The sequence below is a fragment of the Temnothorax americanus genome, unplaced genomic scaffold (genome assembly GCF_048541705.1).
Source record: "Temnothorax americanus isolate GAGA-0224 unplaced genomic scaffold, ASM4854170v1 Scaffold42, whole genome shotgun sequence".
NCBI classification, from domain to species: Eukaryota; Metazoa; Arthropoda; class Insecta; order Hymenoptera; family Formicidae; genus Temnothorax; species Temnothorax americanus.
In genome coordinates, this window is record NW_027509570.1 from 597,428 (window position 1) to 621,537 (window position 24,110).

Below are 24,110 nucleotides of genomic sequence, written 5' to 3' on the forward strand. Positions count from 1 at the left end.
ACGGGGCGGGGCCGCGTAGGAGCATGAAAGCAGCAGACTGATTAAGGATCGGCCTGCGGTCTCCGGGCATAGGGCCCAACGGAAACTACATTCTAGATTTGACACGTAGCTCAACAAATGTAAGCAAGACTATCCGTGTGAAAATGGCTGCGACAGAGTAGGGGTGCCATTAATGATGACCCGAACGATGGGCTCCCGAGAATAGGCACAGAGGACTGGGGTGGCGGATGCACGTCTAGTGAAAGGACGAACGCGAATAAAAGCGAAACACGGAGGCTGGGAAAGCGCTAGGGTAGAGTACGAGAGCCACGGCTAGTGAGCGGCTGACAATAGAGGAACCAATCTCATAAACGGCCTTCTTGTTCGCCCTCGCGCGCGGGCGGACCGGGACACAGAAATTGCGGAACCACCCGCCCTCATGATGTAGAGGGTCAATCAAACCACGGTTGTGAAGGGAACCACTGCGACGTGAAAACACATACAATACATGGAAGCAAACGGAGTTAGAGGTTATCAACGCCACGAGCAACAGGGGCGCAGCAGGACGATAGTCTGAGAATTGAGGCGACGAACGTGCTGAAACAAGAGTTGCCTGGGCACGGAGACGCCGGAGATGTAAAATACACAACGCCGGCTTACAGAGACATGATCCACGCGGATCGGGAGGCGATACGGGGCTAGGAGGACGCGGGTTTACAGAAAGCCTTGGAACGTGAGAAGCGAGTGGTAGCGCACCGGGACGGGCGAGAACGAGGGTTGCGCGACGACACGTCGACGGGACAAGATTGACTCTCGTGCCTTCGGAGTTAGGTTCGAAGGAGTGCGGGAACACCTGAGAGCTCTCAGTCGAGACTCGGAGCACCGGACCTCGTTTGGTGTGTTCCCTGGGAGTCGGGATAGGTTTCGTCTGGAAGAAGCGGAGCTTCTCGACGAAGTCTGCCTTTCTCGCCGTAGCGGCGGTTTATATATCCGCCCGGCGCGGCGGGTTCGCGAGGAGCGCTGATCGTCGCGCTGTGGTGGGGCGGCGCGGCGCCGCGCTTGTCCTCGGGGCGGCTCGGCTGCCGTCGTCGCTCGTCGGGAGGCACTGGTGCCGCGCTTGGCCCGCGCACACGGTGCGTTTGAAATTGCATTAAAAATGTGGGCTCATCGCGCCCTGGTCTTTGCCCGACTGGTCGTCGGTCGGGCGGCATCCGGCGGTCGTTAGCCGAGAACGATGCTTAGCGCACGGGGTGCATCGTTACAATACATTACATTTTTGCAGTAGATAACAGTTATATAAAGAACATTAATTATATAGAAGATAGTTACCAAAGTATATCCGCGTGGTTGCTTTAAAACAGGCCATTCCTCAAATAACGTATGTAAGTTACTATGTAGCTTTGCAATACGTTCTTGTTTAAGTGCTCGCGAATGCTCCCAATGATTTTGTACCATAAACCATGGTGCTGTATTATATTTTAGCCAATTAAAATGGGTTATACACTTGTCCTTCTTCTCTGCAAAATTTTATACAAACTTGTTAGTAGGATTTTTTATAAACTCTGTACAGAAAGCTAAAAATTGTTATATACACTGTCACGACTTTTTCATTCCCGGACCGCTCCGGGACGTGTGTCGGATCAAAAGGAGTAAGGAGAGCGGGATGACGGGCCTCTCCGACGATTCCCTCGCACCTCCGGCACTTCGCGAAACGAATTTACCGTTGGGCGCCAGACGCGTCAACGCGCGTCCGCGAAATCGCGAAAGAAAACCAACACGAGACGCAAAACGAGACGTGCGGATGTGCGAGGAATCGGCTAGCTCGACCTAAGGGCTGGGGCGGGGGTGATGAAGGGCGGCGCGATCTTCGGCGGGGTGACACGCCATAAATAAGGCCCCGAACTCAAGCAATTAACAAATCAAAATAACATTTATTCGGTCGGTCAGACAAATCATATCATCAGTCGCGCGAGCGCCAGAAATGAAACAAAAGAATTAGTAATAGCGCGGACACCAGAATAGACGAAGTGCGGCGTTATCGTATAATAAACGCGCAGAAGGCGCTGAGAGATACAGTATGGCAAAACTTACAATTAATATGGAACATCAACCGTAAACGCGAAATAATCACGGAAATAGAAAGTAAGATCTCGCAGGAAAGGTCGCGAAAGGGCGATACCTCCCGCTCGGAGCGCGTGAACGCAACGCCGGGAGTCGCGCGAGAATTCTGTCGCCAATTATCTTAAGCCTAACGCAAGTATGAATCGGGGCGTAAGCCACGTCCCAACGTAATGAGGATCGAACGCAACACAATAACGCGAGATCAATTTCGGCGCGATCGCAAGGAGACGCGAAATACTATAACAAACGCGAAAATACGGACTTAATCTAACGCGAGAAATGACCCAAGGTAGCGCCAGTCATTCGGGCAAAGGCAATACTGTCCTCAGTAATTTCCGAACGCGAAAATGAGACGCCGAGGCAATCGGCGTAGCGCGAAATACCGGAATAAACGCGAGGAACATGTGCGGGATTACCGCGAGCAATAATAACACGCGATCACACGGCCGATTAACGCGAATGGTGGGCCGACGCATGCGAAACTCCGCAAGAGCGATGCTTGGTAATTTGATACGCCGGGAATACGGAAGGCGCGAGGCACAACCACGAGCGCGGACATTGTGCGTAACGGACGCGCAGTAACAGATTTCGCCACGAATCTATCGCGATCTCCAGAGGCTCGCAATCGCGTCTTTACTTCAATTCCGCGGCCACGATACCATCCCGAGGCCCTTCGCTCTCGCTGTCGATCGCCATTCGATACGCGGTCTCAAGGGACCGCACGCGTCGCGATATTACAACGTTATCCCGGACGAGAGCGTGCACCGGAGGGCGGCGTCGTGGCGTTACATTTCGCGATTAATTACTGCGGGCAACCTCACCGGTGTGGTCTCCTCGTAGGGCTCCTTGCCGTCACCTCGTACGGAGGATCGCCGCAGCGCAACAGATTTTCCCGACTCGGGGCGGCTATCGCGTAGCTTTTAAAGAAAACGTTCGCACTCGCCGACGGACGACCAGAGAGTGTCTCGCTAGATTCGCTCGATAACGGAATCGATGCGGCACCCCCTTCCGTAGGGGCGTGCCAACCAATCGAGAGCGAGCTTGCAAGCTCGCGCGATATTCTAACGCAGGATCGTCGTAAGGTGGATCCATCGGGGGCGCGCAACGGTCCCTCGGCGGCGTAGCGACTTCTTCAATTTGTCCCTGGGCAGCGGACTGGACTTTGTTCTGGCCGGTGTGCCTCCGGTTGCCCTCGGGGCGGTGATCAGTCACCCCGCGGGCCGGTATTTCGTGGAGGCAGCTTGCTGAGGCCGGGTTTGCCCCGGTACCTGGGGCCCCGCTACCGGCGGCCTTGTCCATCGCCGCCTCATTCGCCGCACGCCCGCCGCGTTGCTCTCGCCGCCCTTGATCCATGTAGCTTCCGCTCTCGCCACCCCTCCTCGGTTCTTGGTCCTCCCGGACCCCTCTCGTTATCGGTACTCCCTCGAAGATTCGCCGTGGTGTGGGTGAGGCGCCGTACGCATTACAATTTATACATGAAAATAAAAGAATAGTCAAAACGCGGAAACGATATCGACTTTTTGGCCTCTGGAGATCTCGTCGTCGCCTCTCTGGCTCGTCCCTGGGCGCAAATTTCCGCGCCTTGTGACGGCGGGGCGCTGCCACGAAGCGGCGGGCCGCAACGTCACAACACGTACAGGGTGTATCAGGGTGTATCATGACGATACAGAGCGGTACGGCGGGTTGCCCATTCGAGCAGGCGCGCATGGTCGTTCACAATTGCGTTGACTTCGGTGCATCACCTATAATCACTCGCATATCTTTTTTACAATAAAATGGACTTTGTAGCGCCCAAAGTTGCAATACAATTGTGACGGATTTGCGTAGCAGTAACGTTAAAACAGAAGTCGAGATGACAATACAGGTTATGAAATAAATTTTATTAAGAAAGCGAAAGACATTTTCTCTCTTACGAAAAAAGCTCGTACCATAGTCCATCATAATCTCATTATATATTATAATTTTATTATTTAAATTATTTTTTGCACACAATGTTTATGCACAGGACAAAAGTCAGCAATTAGTATTTGTGTGCAAATTTAAATTATAAGTCGGCGAATAAATTTCATTCAATGTAAGTTTAAATAATGGCAGAAATCGCCATTAACAAATCTTACAATATTCGATTTGTTTAATTAATAAATAATTTATCATTAAATTAATAATCAATTTAATATATCAATAATAATGAGCATTATATAATTTTTTATATAAATAATGTTGTTGCATCTTAAAAATCTTAATCTTAAACTCATAAACAAGAGGTTTATTAGTATAAAATATGATACATTTTAAATATGATGCTAATAAATAGTTTATATAAGCAAATTATCATAATATTTAATGAATACTTTTTAGTAATAAATTCCTTGTAGATTTAAATGAGATTCAGTAGCATTATTTACATAAAGATGCTTATTAGCATCAGTATATTGAATTAATTATTAATGTTAATAATGAAATATTAATAATTTGAAATAAATGTAGTTAGACATAAGATCCGCTGATAATCGTTTTTATCGTTATAAATAACGATGGAAACGGTTATCAACGGATCTCGTGCCTAATAACACTTATTTCAAATTATTAATATATATATATATTAATAAATAATAATAAATATATATATATATATATATATATATATATTAATTATTAATATATATTGTCACGTCTTTTTTACTCCCGGAGTGGTCCGGGCCGTGTGACGGATCAAAAGGAGAAGGAGAGAAGGATGATAGGCCTCTCCGGCAGTTCTCTCGCACCCCCGACACTCCACTAACCAAATTTTATTGTTGGGCGCCAGACGCGTGAATTCGCGTCCGCGAAATTGCGAGAAACTAAAGAGAGAGACGCAAGGCGAAATAAGTCGGTGTGCAAGGAATCGGCTAGCTCGACCTAATAACAGAACGCGCCCTCAGAAAAGATTTCTAATAACGAGACAAAAAATATTCTTGACATGTTTAATCTTATCACAACCTGAAGTAGTATAAAAATAAAACAATATTGAGATTAAATCAATAATTCCTATTCTCTTCTCTCGAATAAAATAAGAATGACTTAATATCTTGAGACAAGAATATATAAATTTAAGCTTATAAGTTATAAGTTATAACGTCGCGTGAAGATTAGTCTAAACGCAAGAATATATAAGTTTAAATTTATATATTCTTGTCTCAAAATATTAAGTCAATCTTATTTTATTCGAGAGAAGAGAATAGGAATTATTGATTTAATCTCAATATTGTTTCATAACGCGCGATGTTAGAGCCATAATATTAGGCACGATCCGCGCGAAACGCTTGAGATGCATCTAAATATCTATTATCCAGATATTATTCCTGAAATAGGTCCTCTTGAGCCATTATCATGTATTAGAATGGAAGCTAAACATAGAGAAGGAAAACAAATAGCCTATTCGTCTGCCAACAGAATCAATTGATCTTATTCTATATAGCTATAAAAGGCACCAACTTAAATTTTGCTGTCGGTTACAGGCTGGGAGAGGTTTATTCTTGAAAATATCATTTTCAACCGTTCAGACTGTCCATATAGGACTGAGGTAAAAGAATTTTCTAGTTTTCGTTATATATTACCTGAAGATATATGATTTGCAAAATGGAATATTGTTAAATGGATTAAATTAATGATTTTCATTATGAGAATGGCATGTTGGTTGTTGTAAATTGGAAAAGAAGTAAAAATCCTCAATTTTGTTATATTTATACAATATCTGTATCCAGAGAGCGAGATAATACTGTAAATTTTTTACTTAAAAAACTTACCACAGTAAATTTTAATACTCATTTCCATGCTTATAAAATTGATTTTACTAATCAATGGCATTACTTAAAATTTCAAGATTTGGCTATCCATACAGCAACCAACATCAGAATTATTGCTAATGATCAACGATTGGTTCCGTTCCGTTTTATTTTCTATTTATTTATCTTTCATGGAGAAAATAAAACGGCTTTCTATCAAATACGTTTTGTATGATCATAAGTGTAAAATCATAAATTATAAATATAATCAAAAATCATACGTTTTGTATAAAAACGTAATAATAAAACGTTACAAAAAAATTGCTGTTTTTGTTCATAAATACTTTTATTTCATTCTATCACAAAAAAAATCTTGAAAAAATAATATAATATATTCCTAACAATCTACAAATTCTTTTTTTGCAAGAATAGAATGATTTTTTTTTTTTCAGATTCGTCTATTATTGAATCAAAAATATTATAGGAGTGTCACAAAATTCTATCTGTATCTTTCTGAGAAAGTTAGAGGGATAGTATCAAGAATATTTTATTCTAAACTTAAGAAATTTTCTATTTAAGATTAAAATATTGTTGTTTCAATACTAAATATGATTGGCTCTATTTCGATCCTATTTTATGATAGATTTAAGAGTAATAGCATTGTAACTCTAGAAATCTTTTCTGAGGGTGGGGGGTTGATTAAGGGCATCGCAATGTTCGGCGGGGTGACACGCAAATCATTAACTCAGTCAGCTAACAAATGAAAAGGAACATTTATTGTAGAATAATTTTCGGAAAACAATGCAGCCATTTCGGCTTTTATTAATCAGAAAAAGCAAATAGATAGCTGATAATACGGGCGTCAAATTTTGAACAATAAGAATGGCAGTAACGCGGACGCCAGAAATAAGCGGAGAATTACGTTAATTTAGTAAACGCGCGGAAGGCGTCGTTGATGAGCAAGATAATACTGTAGAAAACTAAACTCACAAATACTTCGAAATCATAGCAGTCACGCAGACAATAATAGTAGAGTATTAAAAACTAACAAATAATATAAAATATCTACAGAAGTTACGACCGAATGCGACATAACTGGAGTAAACGCGAAATAATTGTGCGTCACGCTCGGAGCGCGTCCCTCAAGGTCCCAAGTGGCGCAAGGATTCTGTCGCCAAATTGTTTTAATCTAACGCAGATAGAGAACGTAACACAAGTGACATCCCAACGTAATAATGGTCGAACGCAATATCGCCAAGGGTATCCTGACGCGAAGAATAAGGCGCTGAGGCGCCTGGCATAACACGAAATACTAAAACTAACGCGGGGAAAGGTACGGAATTACCGCGAGTAATAACGGGACGCAATATTAAGTCAACGCAAGTAATATCCTAATGCAAATAATATCCTAACGCAAATAATATCCTAACTAGAATCAGTCGGGGTGAATAACGCGAATGACACCCCGACTCGAGAAATCAATCGGCACGATCAATATTCTAACGCGAATAATATGTCGGCACGAACGATATTCTGACACAAATATAATTCTAACGCAAAGGCTTGCACGCAGGTAACATCGGAGCGCAATCACCAACGCGAATAATATCTTGGCGCAACCAATATCGCGTGGATAATCTAGGTGTCCTAACGCGAATCACACCTGACGCAATTAAACAAACGTATTTACAATATGTATTATTATATGTTTTATTTTACAGGACATGTTCTACATGTCCACCATTGTTCTCCAAACACAATGCGACTCTCTGCATAAAATTTTGTCGCACTCTACTGAGTGTGACGGGTGTAATATCGCGACTTGCTACCCGTATTCTTTCTATCAATTCGTTGCGATTTATGGGTAGTGTCTTATATACCTGATCGCGTATGAAACCCCATGCAAAAAAGTCCAGAGGCGTGAGATCAGGTGATCGCGGTGGCCACTCGTGCAGATCACTGTGAATGCCTATCCACTTGTTCGTAAATCGACGATTCAAAATCGTACGGGCGAGAACGGAAGTATGGGCCGGATGGCCGTCTTGTTGGAAGATGATGTTTGGTCGGATGTTTAATGGAACATCTTCCAACAAACCGGGCAGTGTTTCCTCCAGAAACTCGGAATATACTTCTGCCGTGACATTTACATTTTCAGGGAAAAAGTACGGTCCGATAATCGTATCGTCCACAATCCCCATCCAAACGTTGACGTGAAATCTTCCCTGGACGTGCGTTTCTTTTATGCAGTGGGGGTTCTCTACCGCGTAATGATGTTCATTATGGCGATTAATCATGCCATCACTGCGGAAAGTGCTCTCGTCTGTCCATAATATACTCCGCAGAAAGTAGTCATCCTCAATATCATCAATATCGTTAATCTATATGATATAAAGGTACAATAATGTATTTGTATATTTTTTTCATGTTTTTTATGCCTTTTAGCAATTTGTTAAAAATTATTATTAATTTTTTGTTTATTACTTAGGTTGACATTTTATCGCGCAGACTTGAGAAGAAACGGTGATATGATTAGCCACGATATAAAAAACGCGTCAACGAGAAATATTCGATAAATAAAAGTTATTTGCCACAATTTCGTATGAAAGCTTAAAATATAGGTAATACATTATTAAACTATATAATTTACCTGTTCTGAGACCCAATCACAAAATCTTTCTCGACGGAGCAAATCTTGAGGGAGCAACATTTGAGTTGTGTGTCTCTTATAAGGATGCATTCTTAAATCTTTCTTAATAATCCTATGTGCCTTGTTATGGTCCATACCGAGATCATATCCGATACCTCTTGTGCTGGTGTGCGGATTTTCTGTAACTGCATCTCTCACTTGATTGATAATTTCTTCCGGGCGATGATGATGATTTAGCGCGCGTGTTGACGCGTGTAACGTGCCATGCTGGACAAGGCGAGTAAATAAGGTATGGAAATACCCGTGTGCTGGGTGCCGCTTTTCAGGAAAGCGCTCAGCGTACAAAATTGCGGCCTGCCTTCCATTTTTACGACATTCGCCGTAAATTAACAACATATTAGCCAATTCTTCGTTAGTATAACGAGGATGCTCCATCGTTCACCATTTGACGTTTTTAAAACAAACGAGTGCATTTTCCGTAGACGGACAAAAAACTATCTGGTCCGACGTTCTTTTCCTTGCATGCAACGCGAGGATTGAAAACGTGGTGAACGATGGAACGTCCTCGTTATATTAACGAAGAGTTGGCCAATATGTTATTATTTTATTTCCATACCTTATTAACTCGCCTTGTCCAGCATGGCACGTTACACGCATCAACACGCGCACGAAATCACTATCATCGCCCGGAAGAAATTATCAATCAAGTGAGAGAAGCAGTTACAGAAGATTCGCACACCAGCACGAGAAGTATCGGATATGATCTCGGTATGGACCATAACAAGGCGCATAAAATTATTAAGAAAGATTTAAGAATGCATCCTTATAAGAGACACACAACTCAAATGTTGCTCCCCCAAGATTTGCTCTGTTAAGAAAGATTTTGTGATTGGGTCTCAGAACAGGTAAATTATATATTGCTTCCTCATAGAGGAAGCTTTGTTTTCGTAAATTCGTATATGAATTTTTGATTGTGTATAAAGTAGGTTCTAATCAACCAAATTTAAAAGAATCATATATAAAATTGGGGTAGAAAAAACCAAAGAAAAGATTGTTTTTTGAGTTTTTTTCAATTTTTTTTACCCCCCCCCCTATTTCATATATAATTCTTTAAGATTTGGTTAATTAGTTTTTTAGTTATATAAAAAACACAGTGTAGTGTTAAATGTCAATCCCCTTTTAAGAAAGTATGAAATCGATGTTTGAACTTTGCGAAGCTGGCCGAGTGTCGAGCGTTTATTTTATAAATGAATGTATAAGTTACTGATTTTATTTAACAGTAGTATTTCATGGATAACAAAAAATCTATTATGATTTTACAAACGTCGGTTAACTTTAAAAAAAAAACCTTAGTTTACTCACTATTCATTTCTTTCTAAGAGGGACAGTTAGAACATCTCAAGTCTCAATAATTGAGACTTCAAAAAATGATGTTTTAAAATAATAAAAAAGTGTGCAAGTAGAAACTTGCGCATTGTTTCCTCATAGTTTTTAAGTGTGCAAGTAGAAACTTGCACATTACTTCCTCATAGTTTTTATTTCATATTATTTGTTAGTTTTTAATACTCTACTATTATTATCTGCGTGACTGCTATGATTTCGAAGTATTTGTGAGTTTAGTTTTCTACCAGTATTATCTTGCTCATCAACGACGCCTTCCGCGCGTTTACTAAATTAACGTAATTCTTCGCTTATTTCTGGCGTCCGCGTTACGGCCATTCTTATTGTTCAAAACTTGACGCTCGTGTTATCAGCTATCTATTTGCTTTTTTTGATTAATGAAAGCCGAAATAGCCGCATTGTTTTTCGAAAGTTATTCTACAATAAATGTTCCTTTTCATTTGTTAGCTGACTGAGTTAATGATTTGCGTGTCACCCCGCCGAACATCGCGTTGCTTTTAATCAAACCCGCCACCCCCGAAAAGATTTCTAGATACAATGCTATTACTCTTAAATCTATCATAAAATAGGATCGAAATAGGGCCAATTATATTTAGTATTGAAACAACAATATTTTAATTTTAAATAGAAAACTTCTTAAGTTTAGAATAAAATATTCTTGATACTTTCTCTCTAACTTTCTCAGAAAGATGCAGATAGAACTTTGTGACAATCCTATAATATTCTTGATTCAATAATAGACGAATCTGAAAGAAAAACTTATTCTATTCTTGCAAAAAGAGAATTTGTAGATTGTTAGGAATTTATTATATTATTTTTTCAAGATCCTTTTTGTGATAGAACAGAATAAAGATATTTATGAACAAAAACAGCTATTATTTTGTAACATTTTATTATTACGTTTTTATACAAAACGTATGCACGGGGGGGTATGAGGCGCTCCCCGGATTTGCGATTGGTCAACAAAATTTCTCGAAGGACCAGAGGGCCCGTGCCCTCGCGAAAGTGGATAAAGCGAAGCAAGCAAGCGAATATCAAAAAGAATGCGAGGCGACTCACCGTGTCGTTGCCCGGCGCCTCCTGGGTGTCGACGTCGTCCTCCCGTTGGCGAGATCTCTGGCGTGCAAGGCGAAAGCATGCAACAGTCCGGTATAGCAAGCGGGCACGGACAGGCAGGTATAGCAAGCAGGCACAGATAGGCAGGATAGCAAACAGTCACAGATAGGCAGGATATCAAGCGATTAGGCCTTCGTGGTCTGCGATGGGCGACCGAGCACTCCAAGTTTGCACATGCAAAACGGTAACGTGTGAGCTTCACGACGTTCGACTGGTGAGTGTCTTTCTTCGGCGTTCCCCGGTTCGCGCACCTGCGAAGTACGGCGCGAGCGAGTACCGAATTCTTCTCATAATTGGAGATGCCACCCGTGGGCGGGCAGCACGAGTCGGGTGAGTCGCGCGAATATCGACAAGTGTACTAATCGCGATCCACCGACGTTTCGCTAATAAGCGCGATAATTCAACCCGGTACAACTAATCAATACAAGAACCGTACAATTAACAATGTGAAGCGACAACACGAAATCGATCCTATAATTAGCTACTATTTACACTATGATACACGGCGGTGCGCCAAACAACGTATGATTTTTGATTATTTTTATGATTTATGATTTTATACTTATGATCATACAAAACGTATTTGATAGGAAGCCGTTTTATTCCGCGACATTATAACTTATAACGTCGCGTGAAGATTAGTCTAAACGCAAGAATGTATAAGCTTATAAATTTATATATTCTTGTCTCAAGATATTAAGTCAATCTTATTTTATTCGAGAGAAGAGAATAGGAATTATTGAATTAATCTCAATATTGTTTTATTTTTATACTACTTCAGGTTGTGATAAGATTAAACATGTCAAGAATATTTTTTGTCTCGTTATTAGAAATTTTTTCTGAGGGCGCGTTCTGTTATTAGGTCGAGCTAGCCGATTCCTCTCACACCAACGTCACCGACTTATTTCTCCTTGCGTTTCTCTCTTTAGTTTCTCGCGATTTCGCGGACGCGAATTCACGCGTCTGGCGCCCAACAATAAAATTCGGTTAGTGGAGTGTCGGGGGTGCGAGAGAACTGCCGGAGAGGCCTATCACCCTTTTCTCCTCTCCCTAATATATCTATATATTAATAATCTGAAATAAGTATTATTAGGCACGAGATCCGTTAATAACCGTTTCCATCGTTATTTATAACGATAAAAACGATTATCAGCGGATCTTATGTCTAACAACATTTATTTCAGATTATTAATATTTCATCATTAACATTACTAATTAATTCAATATACTAATGCTAATAAGCATCTTTATGTACATAATATGCTACTGAATCTCATTTAAATCTACAAGGAATTTATTACTAAAAAGTATTCATTAAATATTATAATAATTTGCTTATATAAACTATTTATTAGCATCATATTTAAAATGTATCATATTTTATACTAATAAACCTCTTGTTTATGAGTTTAAGATTAAGATTTTTAAGATGCAGCAGCATTATTTATATAAAAAATTATATAATGCTCATTTTATTATTGATATATTAAATTGATTATCAATTTAATGATAAATTATTTATTAATTAAACAAAATGAATATTGTAAAATTTGTTAATGGTGATTTCTGCCATTATTTAAACTTACATTGAATGAAATTTATTCGCCGATTTATAATTTAAATTTGCACACATATACTAATTGCTGACTTTTGTCCTGTGCATAAACATTGTGTGCAAAAAATAATTTAAGTAATAAAATTATAATATATAATGATTATGATGGACTATGGTACGAGCTTTTTTCGTAAGAGAGAAAATGTCTTTCGTTTTCTTAATAAAATTTATTTTATAACCTGTATTGTCATCTTGACTTCTGTTTTAATGTTACTGCTACGCAAATCCGTCACAATTGTATTGCAACTTCGGGCGCTACAAAGTCCATTTTATTGTAAACAAGATATGCGAGTGATTATAGGTGATGCACCGAAGTCAACGCAATTGTGAACGACCATGTGCGCCTGCTCGAATGGGCAACCCGCCGTACCGCTCTGTATCGTCTTGATACACCCTGTACACATATTGTTCGCGAAATCGCTGATTAATCCCGACGATGGGAGCGGGATGAGAAGGACGCGCGAGGAAGGTGGTCACTAATTATTCACTTATTTTTTGTGTAACTCAGACCACAGTCTGAGCCGTCTTTAATGCGTCAAAATTGATTCATTCTGATCTGAGATGGATGAGCGGTGAACAAATAAGATGTTTTGCTTGTCCTTATAAGCGAGAGACAATTATATTAATTGCCGTCCTCTTCGATGAATCGCCCGTGAGCTTTGGGACACGTGGCGGTCGGCGCTTGCGCCCGTGTGAGCTTGAGCTGTCGTGTTGAGGCACCAGAGTTGATGAGCGGTCTATTTTACAATCTACGAGACGATCTAGTCAGTGTGGTCACTGCGATGTGCACGATTAACCGGAGTTACGATGCGAAACGCACAAAGCACACGTTACGCGACTAGTCTCCGCGCGGCCATTTTTACCAAGAAAAGAAGGCGCTGGCGATGAGCGTGCCCGTGCGGGCGCGAGCTATCGCGGTGATCGAACGTCGTTACCCGATCGATGCTGCTTTCTGATCGGACGGCGCAACGTTAACGGAATCTCGAACATTCCGCCCGCCATCAGCAACTTTGTTGATGATTCCTTACTCTTGATCCTTCATTCGGTTGCGATGGGTAGAATTGCAAGCTTGGCACTTGGCCGAGTGAGTGTCGTGGTAGCCGTCTTGAGGGTAACCACCCTGGTGAGTCCGTCCTTGCCGGGATGCAGAGCTGTCACTCTGGCGAGTGGCCATTTGCAGGGTGGAGAGCGTTTGTCGGTGAGCAGCACAATGGACCCCACCTTGATGTTGTTGTTAGGATGATGCCACTTGGATATCGCCTGCTGGCGTTGCAGATAATGAGCCGATTATTGTGCCCAAAAATGTTGAACACGCTGCTGGATGAGCTGCCATCGAGATAATCGTGAGGTTGGTAGGTCAATCAGAGATGGCTCGGGTAGGGTAGTGAGTGGACCTCCAATGAGGAAATGACCTGATGTGAGCGCTGAGACGTCTTCCGGGTCGTCACTCAGCAGTTCTAAGGGCCGTGAGTTGAGAATGGCTTCAATTTGCGTAAGCAACGTTGTGAGTTTTTCCGTAGTGAGTAGAGTCTCCCCGATAGTCCGTCTCAGATGAAACTTCACCGATTTCACTACCGCCTCCCACTTGCCCCCCATGTGTGTAGCGCCTGGTGGGTTGAACTCCCATCTGGTGCAATCACGTTGTAGAATTTGAGCGATTCGTTGATGTTCTTGGGAACTCTGGATGAACATCTTCTTGAGCGCGGCGTCTGCTCCAATGAATGTTGTCCCGCAGTCCGAGTATATGGTCTGAGCAATTCCTTTTCTCGCTGAGAATCTTCGGAAGGCTGCGATGAATCTTTCTGATGAGTAGTCACTGACTACTTCAAGGTGAATTGCGGAGGTAGAGAAGCAGACGAACACACAGATCCATTCTTTGTATGTCTTCACACCTCGTCCTTTTCATGTTTTGATGGTGAGCGGTCCGGCATAGTCAACTCCTGTGTGAGTGAACGGACGTGACGGCGTAACCCGACAGTAAGGTAGTTGGCCCATCAGTTGATGAGCACGGATCCCCCTCTGCCGAGCACATACGACACACCGCAGGATATGAGACTTCACCGGAGCCCGTCCGCCGATGATCCAGTAACGTTGCCTGACATGAGCCAACGTCAGCTGTGTTCCTCCATGCAGGGTACGCAGATGGGCGTGTGAAATGATCAAGGTTGAGAGCCGGAAGTGGCGGGGCAAAATCGCCTGATGTTTGTTGTCTTGAGTTAGTGCTGATTGGTTGAGGCGTTTGCCAACTCGGATGATCCCTTGAGCGTCTATATACGCAGTTAATCGACTGAATGCGTGAGCAGTTGGTAGTCTCAAGTTGGCCGTGAGCATCTTGATCTCGTGCGTAAAGTATGCCGCTTGAGTAGTAACCTTAATCCAGAACAATCTGGCCTTCTCCAAAGCTGAGTGTAAGCTCGCATGGCGGGCGCCCAGTGGCGTGCTTCGGCGCCTTCCCAGAAGCGATATGAATCTGAAACAAAGAGCTGTTATTTTCAATAACTTGTTGAGACTTGAGTACCTATATATCAGGTCCCAGTGATAGTCCGGTTGAGATGCGGCCGCATGTAGCGCAGTGCCTGGACGAGCCTCGTGCGCACTTAACTCGTCCGAGAGCGCGGGTTGTGATGGCCATGCTTCAGGGGTGAGTATCCACGGTGGTCCCGTCCACCATAATGAGTGGCTTTGGAGTTGAGCAGTATTTAATCCTCGTGATGCGCAGTCGGCTGGGTTGGACGTACCAGGTACGTATTTCCAATGTGCGTTCGCGGTGAGCTCTTGAATTTGAGACACTCGATTTTTCACGAAATCCTTCCAGCGCGATGCATGAGATTTGATCCACGTGAGTGTCACAACAGAGTCCGTCCACAGGTGAGTTGCTGTGACGTTCAACTTCAAGGTGGCTTGAACGTATTGCATGGGTCTTGAGAACAGCAGTGCTGCGGTGAGTTCAAGTCTCGAAATGGTGAGCCGTTTGAGCGGTGTTACCTTTGTTTTGGAGCACACCAATGAGATCGTGGCGCCATTAGAGCCGTGGACGGTGATAAATACGACTGCAGCTATTGCCAGTTGAGAAGCATCAGAAAAGCCGTGAAATTCCACTGTCGATGTACTCCATGTGGTATACCATCGAGGTATTGAGATCTTGCGCAAGCTGGTGAGTTCCTTTCTGATGATGAGCCACCGTGATGAGAGCTGGGATGGCAGTGGTTTATCCCATTGGAGCTTATGAAGCCAAAGCTCCTGCAAGAGCCTCTTCGCCTTGATCACAACTGATGATGCAAAGCCTAGTGGATCGAATATCTGAGCCACTTCAGATAAAACGAGGCGTTTGGTGAGATGATCGGTATGCGACGAGATCCTTGTTGAGAATGCGAATGAATCTTCTTGAGGAAGCCATCGTAATCCGAGTATTTTGGTTACGCAATCGTAAAATGTAATTTGTGAGCCTTGGTCTTTCTTTGCTTGAACCGCAGTGAGCACGTCTGGATGAGTCGCGTGCCATTTGGCCAATGGAAAGCCGCCCGCCATGCACAAGTTCTTCAGTTGCACTGCAATTTGAATTAGCTGTTGAACCGTGTCAGCGCCTCCAAAACTGTCGTCGACGTATCGACCTTGAAGGATGGACGGCACTGCAAGGGTAAAATTGTGGCCTTCGTCCTCCACCAGTTGCAGCAGCGTTCGTACTGCCAAGAACGGGGCAGCCTTGGTACCATACGTGACCGTGGTGAGATAATGCCACTTCATTGAACAGTTCGTCGAGCCATAAAATCCGTTGTAAGTTCCAGTCATCTTCATGCACGTTGATCTGTCTATATATCTTGGTGATGTCCGTGGCAACTAGATGTCGAAATTGTTGAATCCAGAGCAAGATATCGGTGACGTCTAAATGCAACTTGGCTCCCGTGTGCATGAGATCATTAAGGGAGCGGCCAGATGTAGATGCGCTCGAGCCATTGAATACCACACGTAGTTTTGTGGTTGCACTGTCTGGTTTGAGTACTCCGTGATGTGGCAAATAATATTGCGTGTGCTGACTGGAAACGGGTGAAGCCTTCTTCATGTGATTGAGATCTCGATATTCTGTCATGAATTGGTGATACAGACGTCGATAGTTGTCTTCTCGGGAGAATCTTCTTTGTAAGCTTTTCAGACATCGATGCGCGGTGAGATACGAGTCGCCGAGTGTATCAGGTGATGACTTTAGTGGAAGTCGAACTGTGTATCGACCTGTTGAATCCCGTGAAACAGTACTCTTGAAATGCTCTTCACATCTTTGCTCGTCAGGAGTAAGATCAAGATTGTTGCTCGAAGGCACTTCTTCCTGAGTCCAAAATCTCGACAGTAACTCGTCGAGGGCATCTTCCCTCTCCTGAACCGATGCATGATGCACTGTAGCAGATGCCGATGGTGATGTGTCGACAGGTCCGAGGACGAGCCATCCGAAAATTGAGAGCTGCGCAATTGGCATCAATGTATCTTGTTTGATGATGTTGGGCTTGATGATCTGCCCATATGAGTCCGCTCCAATGATAATATGCACTGGCCGTGGTGTCAGAAAATCTGGATCAGCCAAGGTTAACTTGGTGAGATGCGGCCATTCCTGTGGTGCAGCGTTAAATGATGGTAGGATGTTCGTTAACGTCTGCAGGATGTGAGCCTGAATGATGACGTCTGATCTTGAGCAAAGTGAGCGGAGCTTGAGGAATGCAACTCCTCGAGTTTGCGTGGACTTTCCGCCACCAATTCCGGTGATGAGAATGACAGAATGATGACGAGGAATGTTGAGCTGACGAATGAGTGCTTCAGAGACAAAGGTAAGTTCTGAACCTGTATCGATGAGAAGCCGTACGTGCTGAGTATTAACTGATGAGCTGATCTGAGCCAGGGCCGTAGCGAGTAATGTTGAGTGTGATGAGCGAGCCAAAAATGAGTGAGTGACGATTGCACCGTTGTCCTATTGGGATGCTGAGGCTGAGCTGGTGGTTGGCTTCGAAGATGAGTCGCTCTGATGTGCCTCATGCAGCATCGTATGATGTCGATGGGTGCATTTCTTGCACCCCCGTGCGCACTTGCATGAGCGAACGTTGTGACGGCCGAGGCAGTTGAAGCACAGCCTCCGTGAGATCACTAGCTTCTGTCGATCGCCCGGTGAGAGTTCCCTGAATTTAGGGCACGTCGCCATGAAGTGCGTGCCGTTGCAGCAGTCGCACGGATACTCCGTTGAGCCGTTTGCGGCAGCAGTGCGTGCCGGATGGGCTGCCACATGATGAGCCGTCGAGGATCGCCGGGTTGTTGACGCAGCCCCTGCCGAGCTTCCTGAGCTGGCCGTTGACTCTATCATCTCGAGTGCTCGTGTTCGCGAGATGAGAAATTGCTCGAGTTTCTCGAATCGCGGATATTCGCGTGCGGCGCCCAATGATGTCTCCCACTGCTCCTTGGCGATCCAGCTGCCTAGACAACTGGTACACCAGGACGCAGTCGCCCAGATCCTGCGAGACGCCCAAAGATTGTAGGCCCTTGATGCCTTCCTTGAACGTGTTGAGCAGCTTGTCCAATGCCTTGGCATTCTTCTGCACCGGTGTTGAACTGGCAAAGAGCTGGTCCAGATAAGACTGAATGAGCAGCCGCTTGTTTTCGTAGCGATCGACGAGCATTTCCCAAGATGGTTTAAGCGAGTCGCCGGTGAGAGGCAAACCGGAAATGAGCTGAGCAGGTGGGCCCTCCAATGAGAGCCGTAAATAGTGGAGTTTCTCCACGTCTGTGAGCCGTTGGCTGTCATAAATAACCGCCTTGAAGAGATCGCGGTACGTAGGCCATGCCTCGTACACGCCCTTGAAGGACGGGATGCTGATGTCCGGCAATCTCTGCTGTGATTGAGAGGGCTGCGCCGCTACAGGAGCTGTCGTTGGAGCGATCCTTTCCGCCAATGCGCCCTTGAGCTTTGCCAGAGCGCGACGAGCCGTCATACACTCTTTCGCCTCCACGGCGAAGGCGTTTTTGGAGAAATATTCATGGGCGATGAGCGCCGCCGGCCATGAGACCTCGAAGTAGGCGTGTTCCTTGAGGAATGCCTTGTGCACTTCCTCGAGCTGGATCGAGATCTGCAGGACCTCATCCAATGACGTGTCATCTGGAGTCGATGGCAACGTCTCGCCGACTTTCCGCACTGTCGTGATGCGGTTCATTTGTGTCTGCACCTTCAACGTGAGTTCCGCAGACAAACGCACCGGTGAGGCTTGGCGATCCGAGGTGCGCCTGTCGTCAGGCAGTTCGAGCAATGGCGGGGTCTTGCCGCCCGTCCCGGTTTTGGCGGGATCCGGCATGATGAGACGTCAATGAGCTGCGCCCGACGAGAGACCTGAGAAATGTCGAGACACGTATGAGAAACACTGCATGAGGCGAGAACGTTTGAGAGACGCGTTAGGACAACACTACGCGAATCGAGAATCTACAATGTCATGTATTGAGCACGTGAACAAGTCTACTTTCACTCGCGGGAGCGCGTGAGCATGTTTTCTTGACTCTTGCGAGCGCGCGCGAGAATGTCTGTACTTCACTCGCGGAAGCGCGCGATAATGTCTACGTGGCATGTCGTGAAAGGCATGCCCTGTTCATAAGAGATGTGTCCGAGCTACACTTTAAATTCCACGCATTCGGCTCGAAGGACCAAATGTTCGCGAAATCGCTGATTAATCCCGACGATGGGAGCGGGATGAGAAGGACGCGCGTGGAAGGTGGTCACTAATTATTCACTTATTTTTTGTGTAACTCAGACCACAGTCTGAGCCGTCTTTAATGCGTCAAAATTGATACAATCTGACCTGAGATGGATGAGCGGTGAACAAATAAGATGTTTTGCTTGTCCTTATAAGCGAGAGACAATTATATTAATTGCCGTCCTCTTCGATGAATCGCCCGTGAGGTTTGGGACACGTGGCGGTCGGCGCTCGCGCCCGTGTGAGCTTGAGCTGTCGTGTTGAGGCACCAGAATCTACGAGACGATCTAGTCAGTGTGGTCACTGCGATGTGCACGATTAACCGGAGTTACGATGCGAAACGCACAAAGCACACGTTACGCGACTAGTCTCCGCGCGGCCATTTTTACCAAGTGAAGAAGACGCTGGCGATGAGCGCACCCGTGCGGGCGCGAGCTATCGCGGTGATCGAACGTCGTTACCCGATCGATGCTGCCCTCTGATCGGACGGCGCAACGTTAACGGAATCTCGAACACATATATATATATTTTTATAAAATATTTTTGGAAATAAACATTATATATATATATATATATATATATATATATATATATATTATATATATATATATATATATATATATGTAGGTCCGGAAGTATGTTCCGGGACTTTTATTTTTGATATCGGTATATTCCGGGACATTTGGCAGTTTCCAGGACTGTCCTGGAAAAAATTGATGTCCTACGGCAATTTTCGGGACAGTTTTTTGAATCTGATTACATATATATGCGTTATATTCCAGGACTGTACATTTCAAAAAACGTAAACAGTCCCGGAACATACCTCTGGACCTACATATATATATATTTATTTATTTATTTATTTTCAAAAATGTTTTATAAAACACAAATTAACGTAAAATTAATTTACAAAATATTTAAAAATATAATTTTAAACATTTGCAATTTTTAAAAAAAAATTTTTTTTATTGTAATTACTTGTAAGATTAATGTTTGATTCAAGAATATCGTCAATATCGTCAATCCTTTTTCGTTTTTTTTTGTACAAGACCAATTTGACGGCACTCATCTAGTTTATTTCTATAAAAGTCAGGTAATTTTTCTTTAGATACTTTTTGGGAAGGTCCTTCACATTTTGGTGGAACATAATAGAATGCTTGACGCTCATTTAGGAACAAGTTGTTGATTTTATGCGATAAAATATCAAAATTACCATTTACCAAGCGAACTCTAAGAACATATTACATATTTATGTAATGCATATTATGAGTATAGAGTAAAAATATTTCATCAATAAATAAAATATTTTGCATTTACATTTTTGTAGTGTCTCCAGATTTTTGATACATAAAATGAGTAACAAGCAGATCAGTTAGTTTTTTACGTTTGGCTTCATCAAGTATGTTATGCTTTTCATAAAATTTTATAATGATTTGTCCATCTATAAAATTTGATAAGAGTTTTTCCAAATCCTATAAAAATTGATAAAATAAAATACAGACATACATATATACTACTTTGTTTACAATTATGATCATATCTTAAATGAAAATGTTACCGTATTTTGAATCGTTGCAGAATGACTTGGGCAAACGCATACAATTTTATTTTCTTTATTCGGATTGTCAGTTTTATCAGTTGACTTTGATTTTTTAACATCTAATTTTCTTAATATTGAATTTGTATTCTCTTTTTCGTTAATCGATTCATCTGATGAATGTAATACATTAGCAGCATTATGAGATTCATTTTCAGAATTAACATCATTATTGATGGTTGTATTTAATATTTCATCACTTAGAAGGCCTTTGTTGAAATATGATGTCTGTTAAGAAAGAAAAATGTTGATAAATATATTTCTTCCAATTAATCATATCTTATAACGGTTTTATATCATTTACTATTTATTTTTATTTTAATGCATTTGTATTTATTTTTGTTTTTAATAAACATTTTTATTTTTAATGAAAAAAGAGTATTATTATTTAAAAAATACAACATACTGAAACTAGTGCGTCGTTATTGCCAGATAATTTAGAAAACTTTGTTTCTTTTGACTCAAGACTTGATTCTTGATTCTTTTCTTGTAAATACAAATCAGACTTTGCTCTCACTGTTAATGATTTCGACAATTGTTCATTTTGGCATGATAACGATTTTTCTGGTTCAAAGTCATCTGATATTCCACATCTCTTCTGCAAAAAAAGAAAATAATTTTTGCAAACAGATTGTTCAATTATTTTATATTTTTACTTTTTATTTAAACTTTGCAAATTATAGAAATCTTATTTTTACCTGTTTTATACTGTCCGCCCATAAGTTTCTGTTTTTAAGGAAACAGTGAATTCCTCCGATCGTAGTTATTATTCGTGATACTTCTCTCTCACTCAGATTCATAAAAGATTCCTTATCAATTTCTTCCTCTAATAACACATTCATTATATACATATTGCTCGGGGGGGGGGGTGTTAATCGCCCCGGATTTGCGATCGGTCTACGAGATTTCGCGGTTCGAAGGACCAGAGGGGCAATCCCCTCACAATTTTAATTAGGCGAATAAAGCGGGAGCAAGCGAAAAGCGACTCACCGTATCGTTGCCCGATGGTCTTGTCGCGGCCTCGTGGCGTCCGGTCCTCCCTGTCGTGATGGAGAGCGGAGGGCGTGCAGCAGGCTAGGAGGTGCAGGCACTCACGTGCCGCGGCAGGCAGGCAGGCAATAACGTGCAATACGGCAAGCAAGCGATATAGCAGGCACATGTGCAGGCAAACACCCAAGCCCGAGATTGCTGAGGCGAATTGTCGTGTTCCGAAATTGCGAGTTCACTCCGTTTACTCCGAACCGTGCGAACGCCAGGCGAGTGTGTGTTCTCGAGTCCACGTTTGCACAGCGAATCTCCCCACGGTACTCCTCGGCTCGCGCACCTGCGAATAGCGGCCGGAGCGAGTACTCATGGTTCCAAATAATTGCGGGCCACCCGTGGGCGGGCAGCACGAGTCGGGTGAGTCGCGCGAGTGTTGCTATATGTCGCGATCCGCCAACGTCTCGCGCGAGTCACGAAAAACACGATTTCGTACGTTACTTGTACGCGCAACTTATCAACTAATATATACAACGATTACTAATGACACGAACATCTAATATGTACAGGCGAGCGCCAAACACACATATATATATATATATATTTTTTTTTTTTAATATCAAATATATTAAATTAATATTTGTTTTCTTTAGAAAAAAAGAAATATTTCTTTTTAAATATATTTATTTAAAAATATTTAACATTATTTGTTTCGAATCGTATGAATTATGTAATTATATAGTTATGATCGGATTATGTGTGTGGAAAATTTTGATAAACACAGTACAAATTTTTTAATATACGACAGTTATATGTAATTACAAAAAAAAATTGAGAAACGATAAAAAGATACGATTAATTAAACGATTTTATATACAAGCAGTTCCACAATATAATAATACAAGAATTTGTACTATATCATGTATCTATATTTATTTTTACGATCGAAACCCTGTTAAACAAAATCTTATTCAATAAAGCCTTCATGTATGTAGTGTATAAAGGGGAATCCCCCCTGTTGATCTGCCGTTACACAAAAGTTTCCGCTCTTTTTACCATGTATAGGAGGTTATGTTCTAATGATCATATATTATTAAACACTTCGATACCAGTTATGTATTATATATTGGAATATAACCTTTTAATAAAAATACAATAATATATTGTAGTAATGACGATAATTGTGATAAACGGCGGATAGCGAAAATAACGCTAACATTGTAAAATAAAGACATCGCGGCACCCGATGAAAATCCATAACGACTCAGGGAAAGCTGAATGAACGAACTAACGTAACGTTTTGCGAATCTCGCGATGACTGTTGATTACGGAGAAGTTAAGCGCTTCCTCAGAGTGAATAGCGCTTAGCGCCTCGTCAGATTAAGGACACTGGGAAGAGTTGTAACGTCTCCTTCCCTTCCTTCCACGGAAAAAATCTCGAGGATTATCTCGATTAGCCGCATTACTAATTAGATTGCGATTTAATTGACGCCGTTTAACACTCGTGTTTACTCGGTGAAATACCAAGAAACTTATAGAAAAAAAGTAATACTTACCAAAAAATACAATAATACTGACCAATAAAACGATCATACCATTTAGACAATTTCCATTCGTTCAATCTCCTTCTGATGAATTCCTTATCGCCACTCATCATGTCTGCACATATCACTTGCTTCGCGATTTGTGAGGCAGAATTTTCACACACAAAATTCACGATTAATTTGCTTTCTGCGTGCTCAAGCTTCTTACACGTGTAATAACGCGATGTAACACGGACACGACGAGAGCTTTGTCTATATCGCGCAGTGTTGCAACGACAGCGACCAATACTAAAGGCAGTAGCCGCGGCGCACGAAGTGTCGCATAAAAAATAAAAAAATAAAAAAATATTAAAAAATAAAAAATATTAAAAAAATATTAAAAAAATTAAAACAAGAACAAAAAAGGAAATCAGACACTCACCACCTCCACGCTGGTTGATTTTGGGTAACGCTAAAAAGTGGGCATGCTATGTATAATATGTGTACGTTTTATACCACCAATAATACCTTTACAGGCTCGTAGCTTAAAAATTAGCATATTTTGAGGGTTGTGCGGATTTTAACTTTTCATCGGCATTACACAAATTACAGTTTTCCGTAGTTTTCGTAGATTTTAACGGTGGCCACTT

At 42.3% G+C, this 24,110-nt stretch overlaps 2 protein-coding genes across 8 annotated transcripts in view; one reads left to right on the forward strand and one right to left on the reverse strand.

The window, feature by feature from the left end:
* Positions 1 to 24,110, forward strand: part of LOC143902911 (uncharacterized) — a 229,489-nt gene that overhangs the window by 178,752 nt on the left and 26,627 nt on the right. The window lies entirely within an intron of this gene.
* On the reverse strand, positions 1,325 to 22,426 carry LOC143902973 (uncharacterized). 7 transcript variants are annotated; one of them, XM_077416261.1, is made up of 7 exons: positions 21,947 to 22,425; positions 21,655 to 21,782; positions 21,363 to 21,554; positions 20,918 to 21,184; positions 20,677 to 20,831; positions 20,338 to 20,439; positions 18,969 to 19,866 (listed from the first exon to the last, which is right to left on the reverse strand). In XM_077416261.1, exons 1-6 carry the CDS (start codon positions 22,113 to 22,115, stop codon positions 20,379 to 20,381), a joined length of 972 nt encoding a protein of 323 aa, XP_077272387.1. In that variant the 5' UTR covers positions 22,116 to 22,425; the 3' UTR covers positions 18,969 to 19,866; positions 20,338 to 20,378. The 7 variants fall into 7 exon arrangements, with proteins under 7 accessions (XP_077272388.1, XP_077272383.1, XP_077272382.1 ...); XM_077416260.1 differs by having other exon boundaries at positions 18,970 to 19,866; positions 20,338 to 20,589; positions 21,947 to 22,426; XM_077416262.1 differs by lacking the exons at positions 18,969 to 19,866; positions 20,338 to 20,439 and adding an exon at positions 1,325 to 1,496.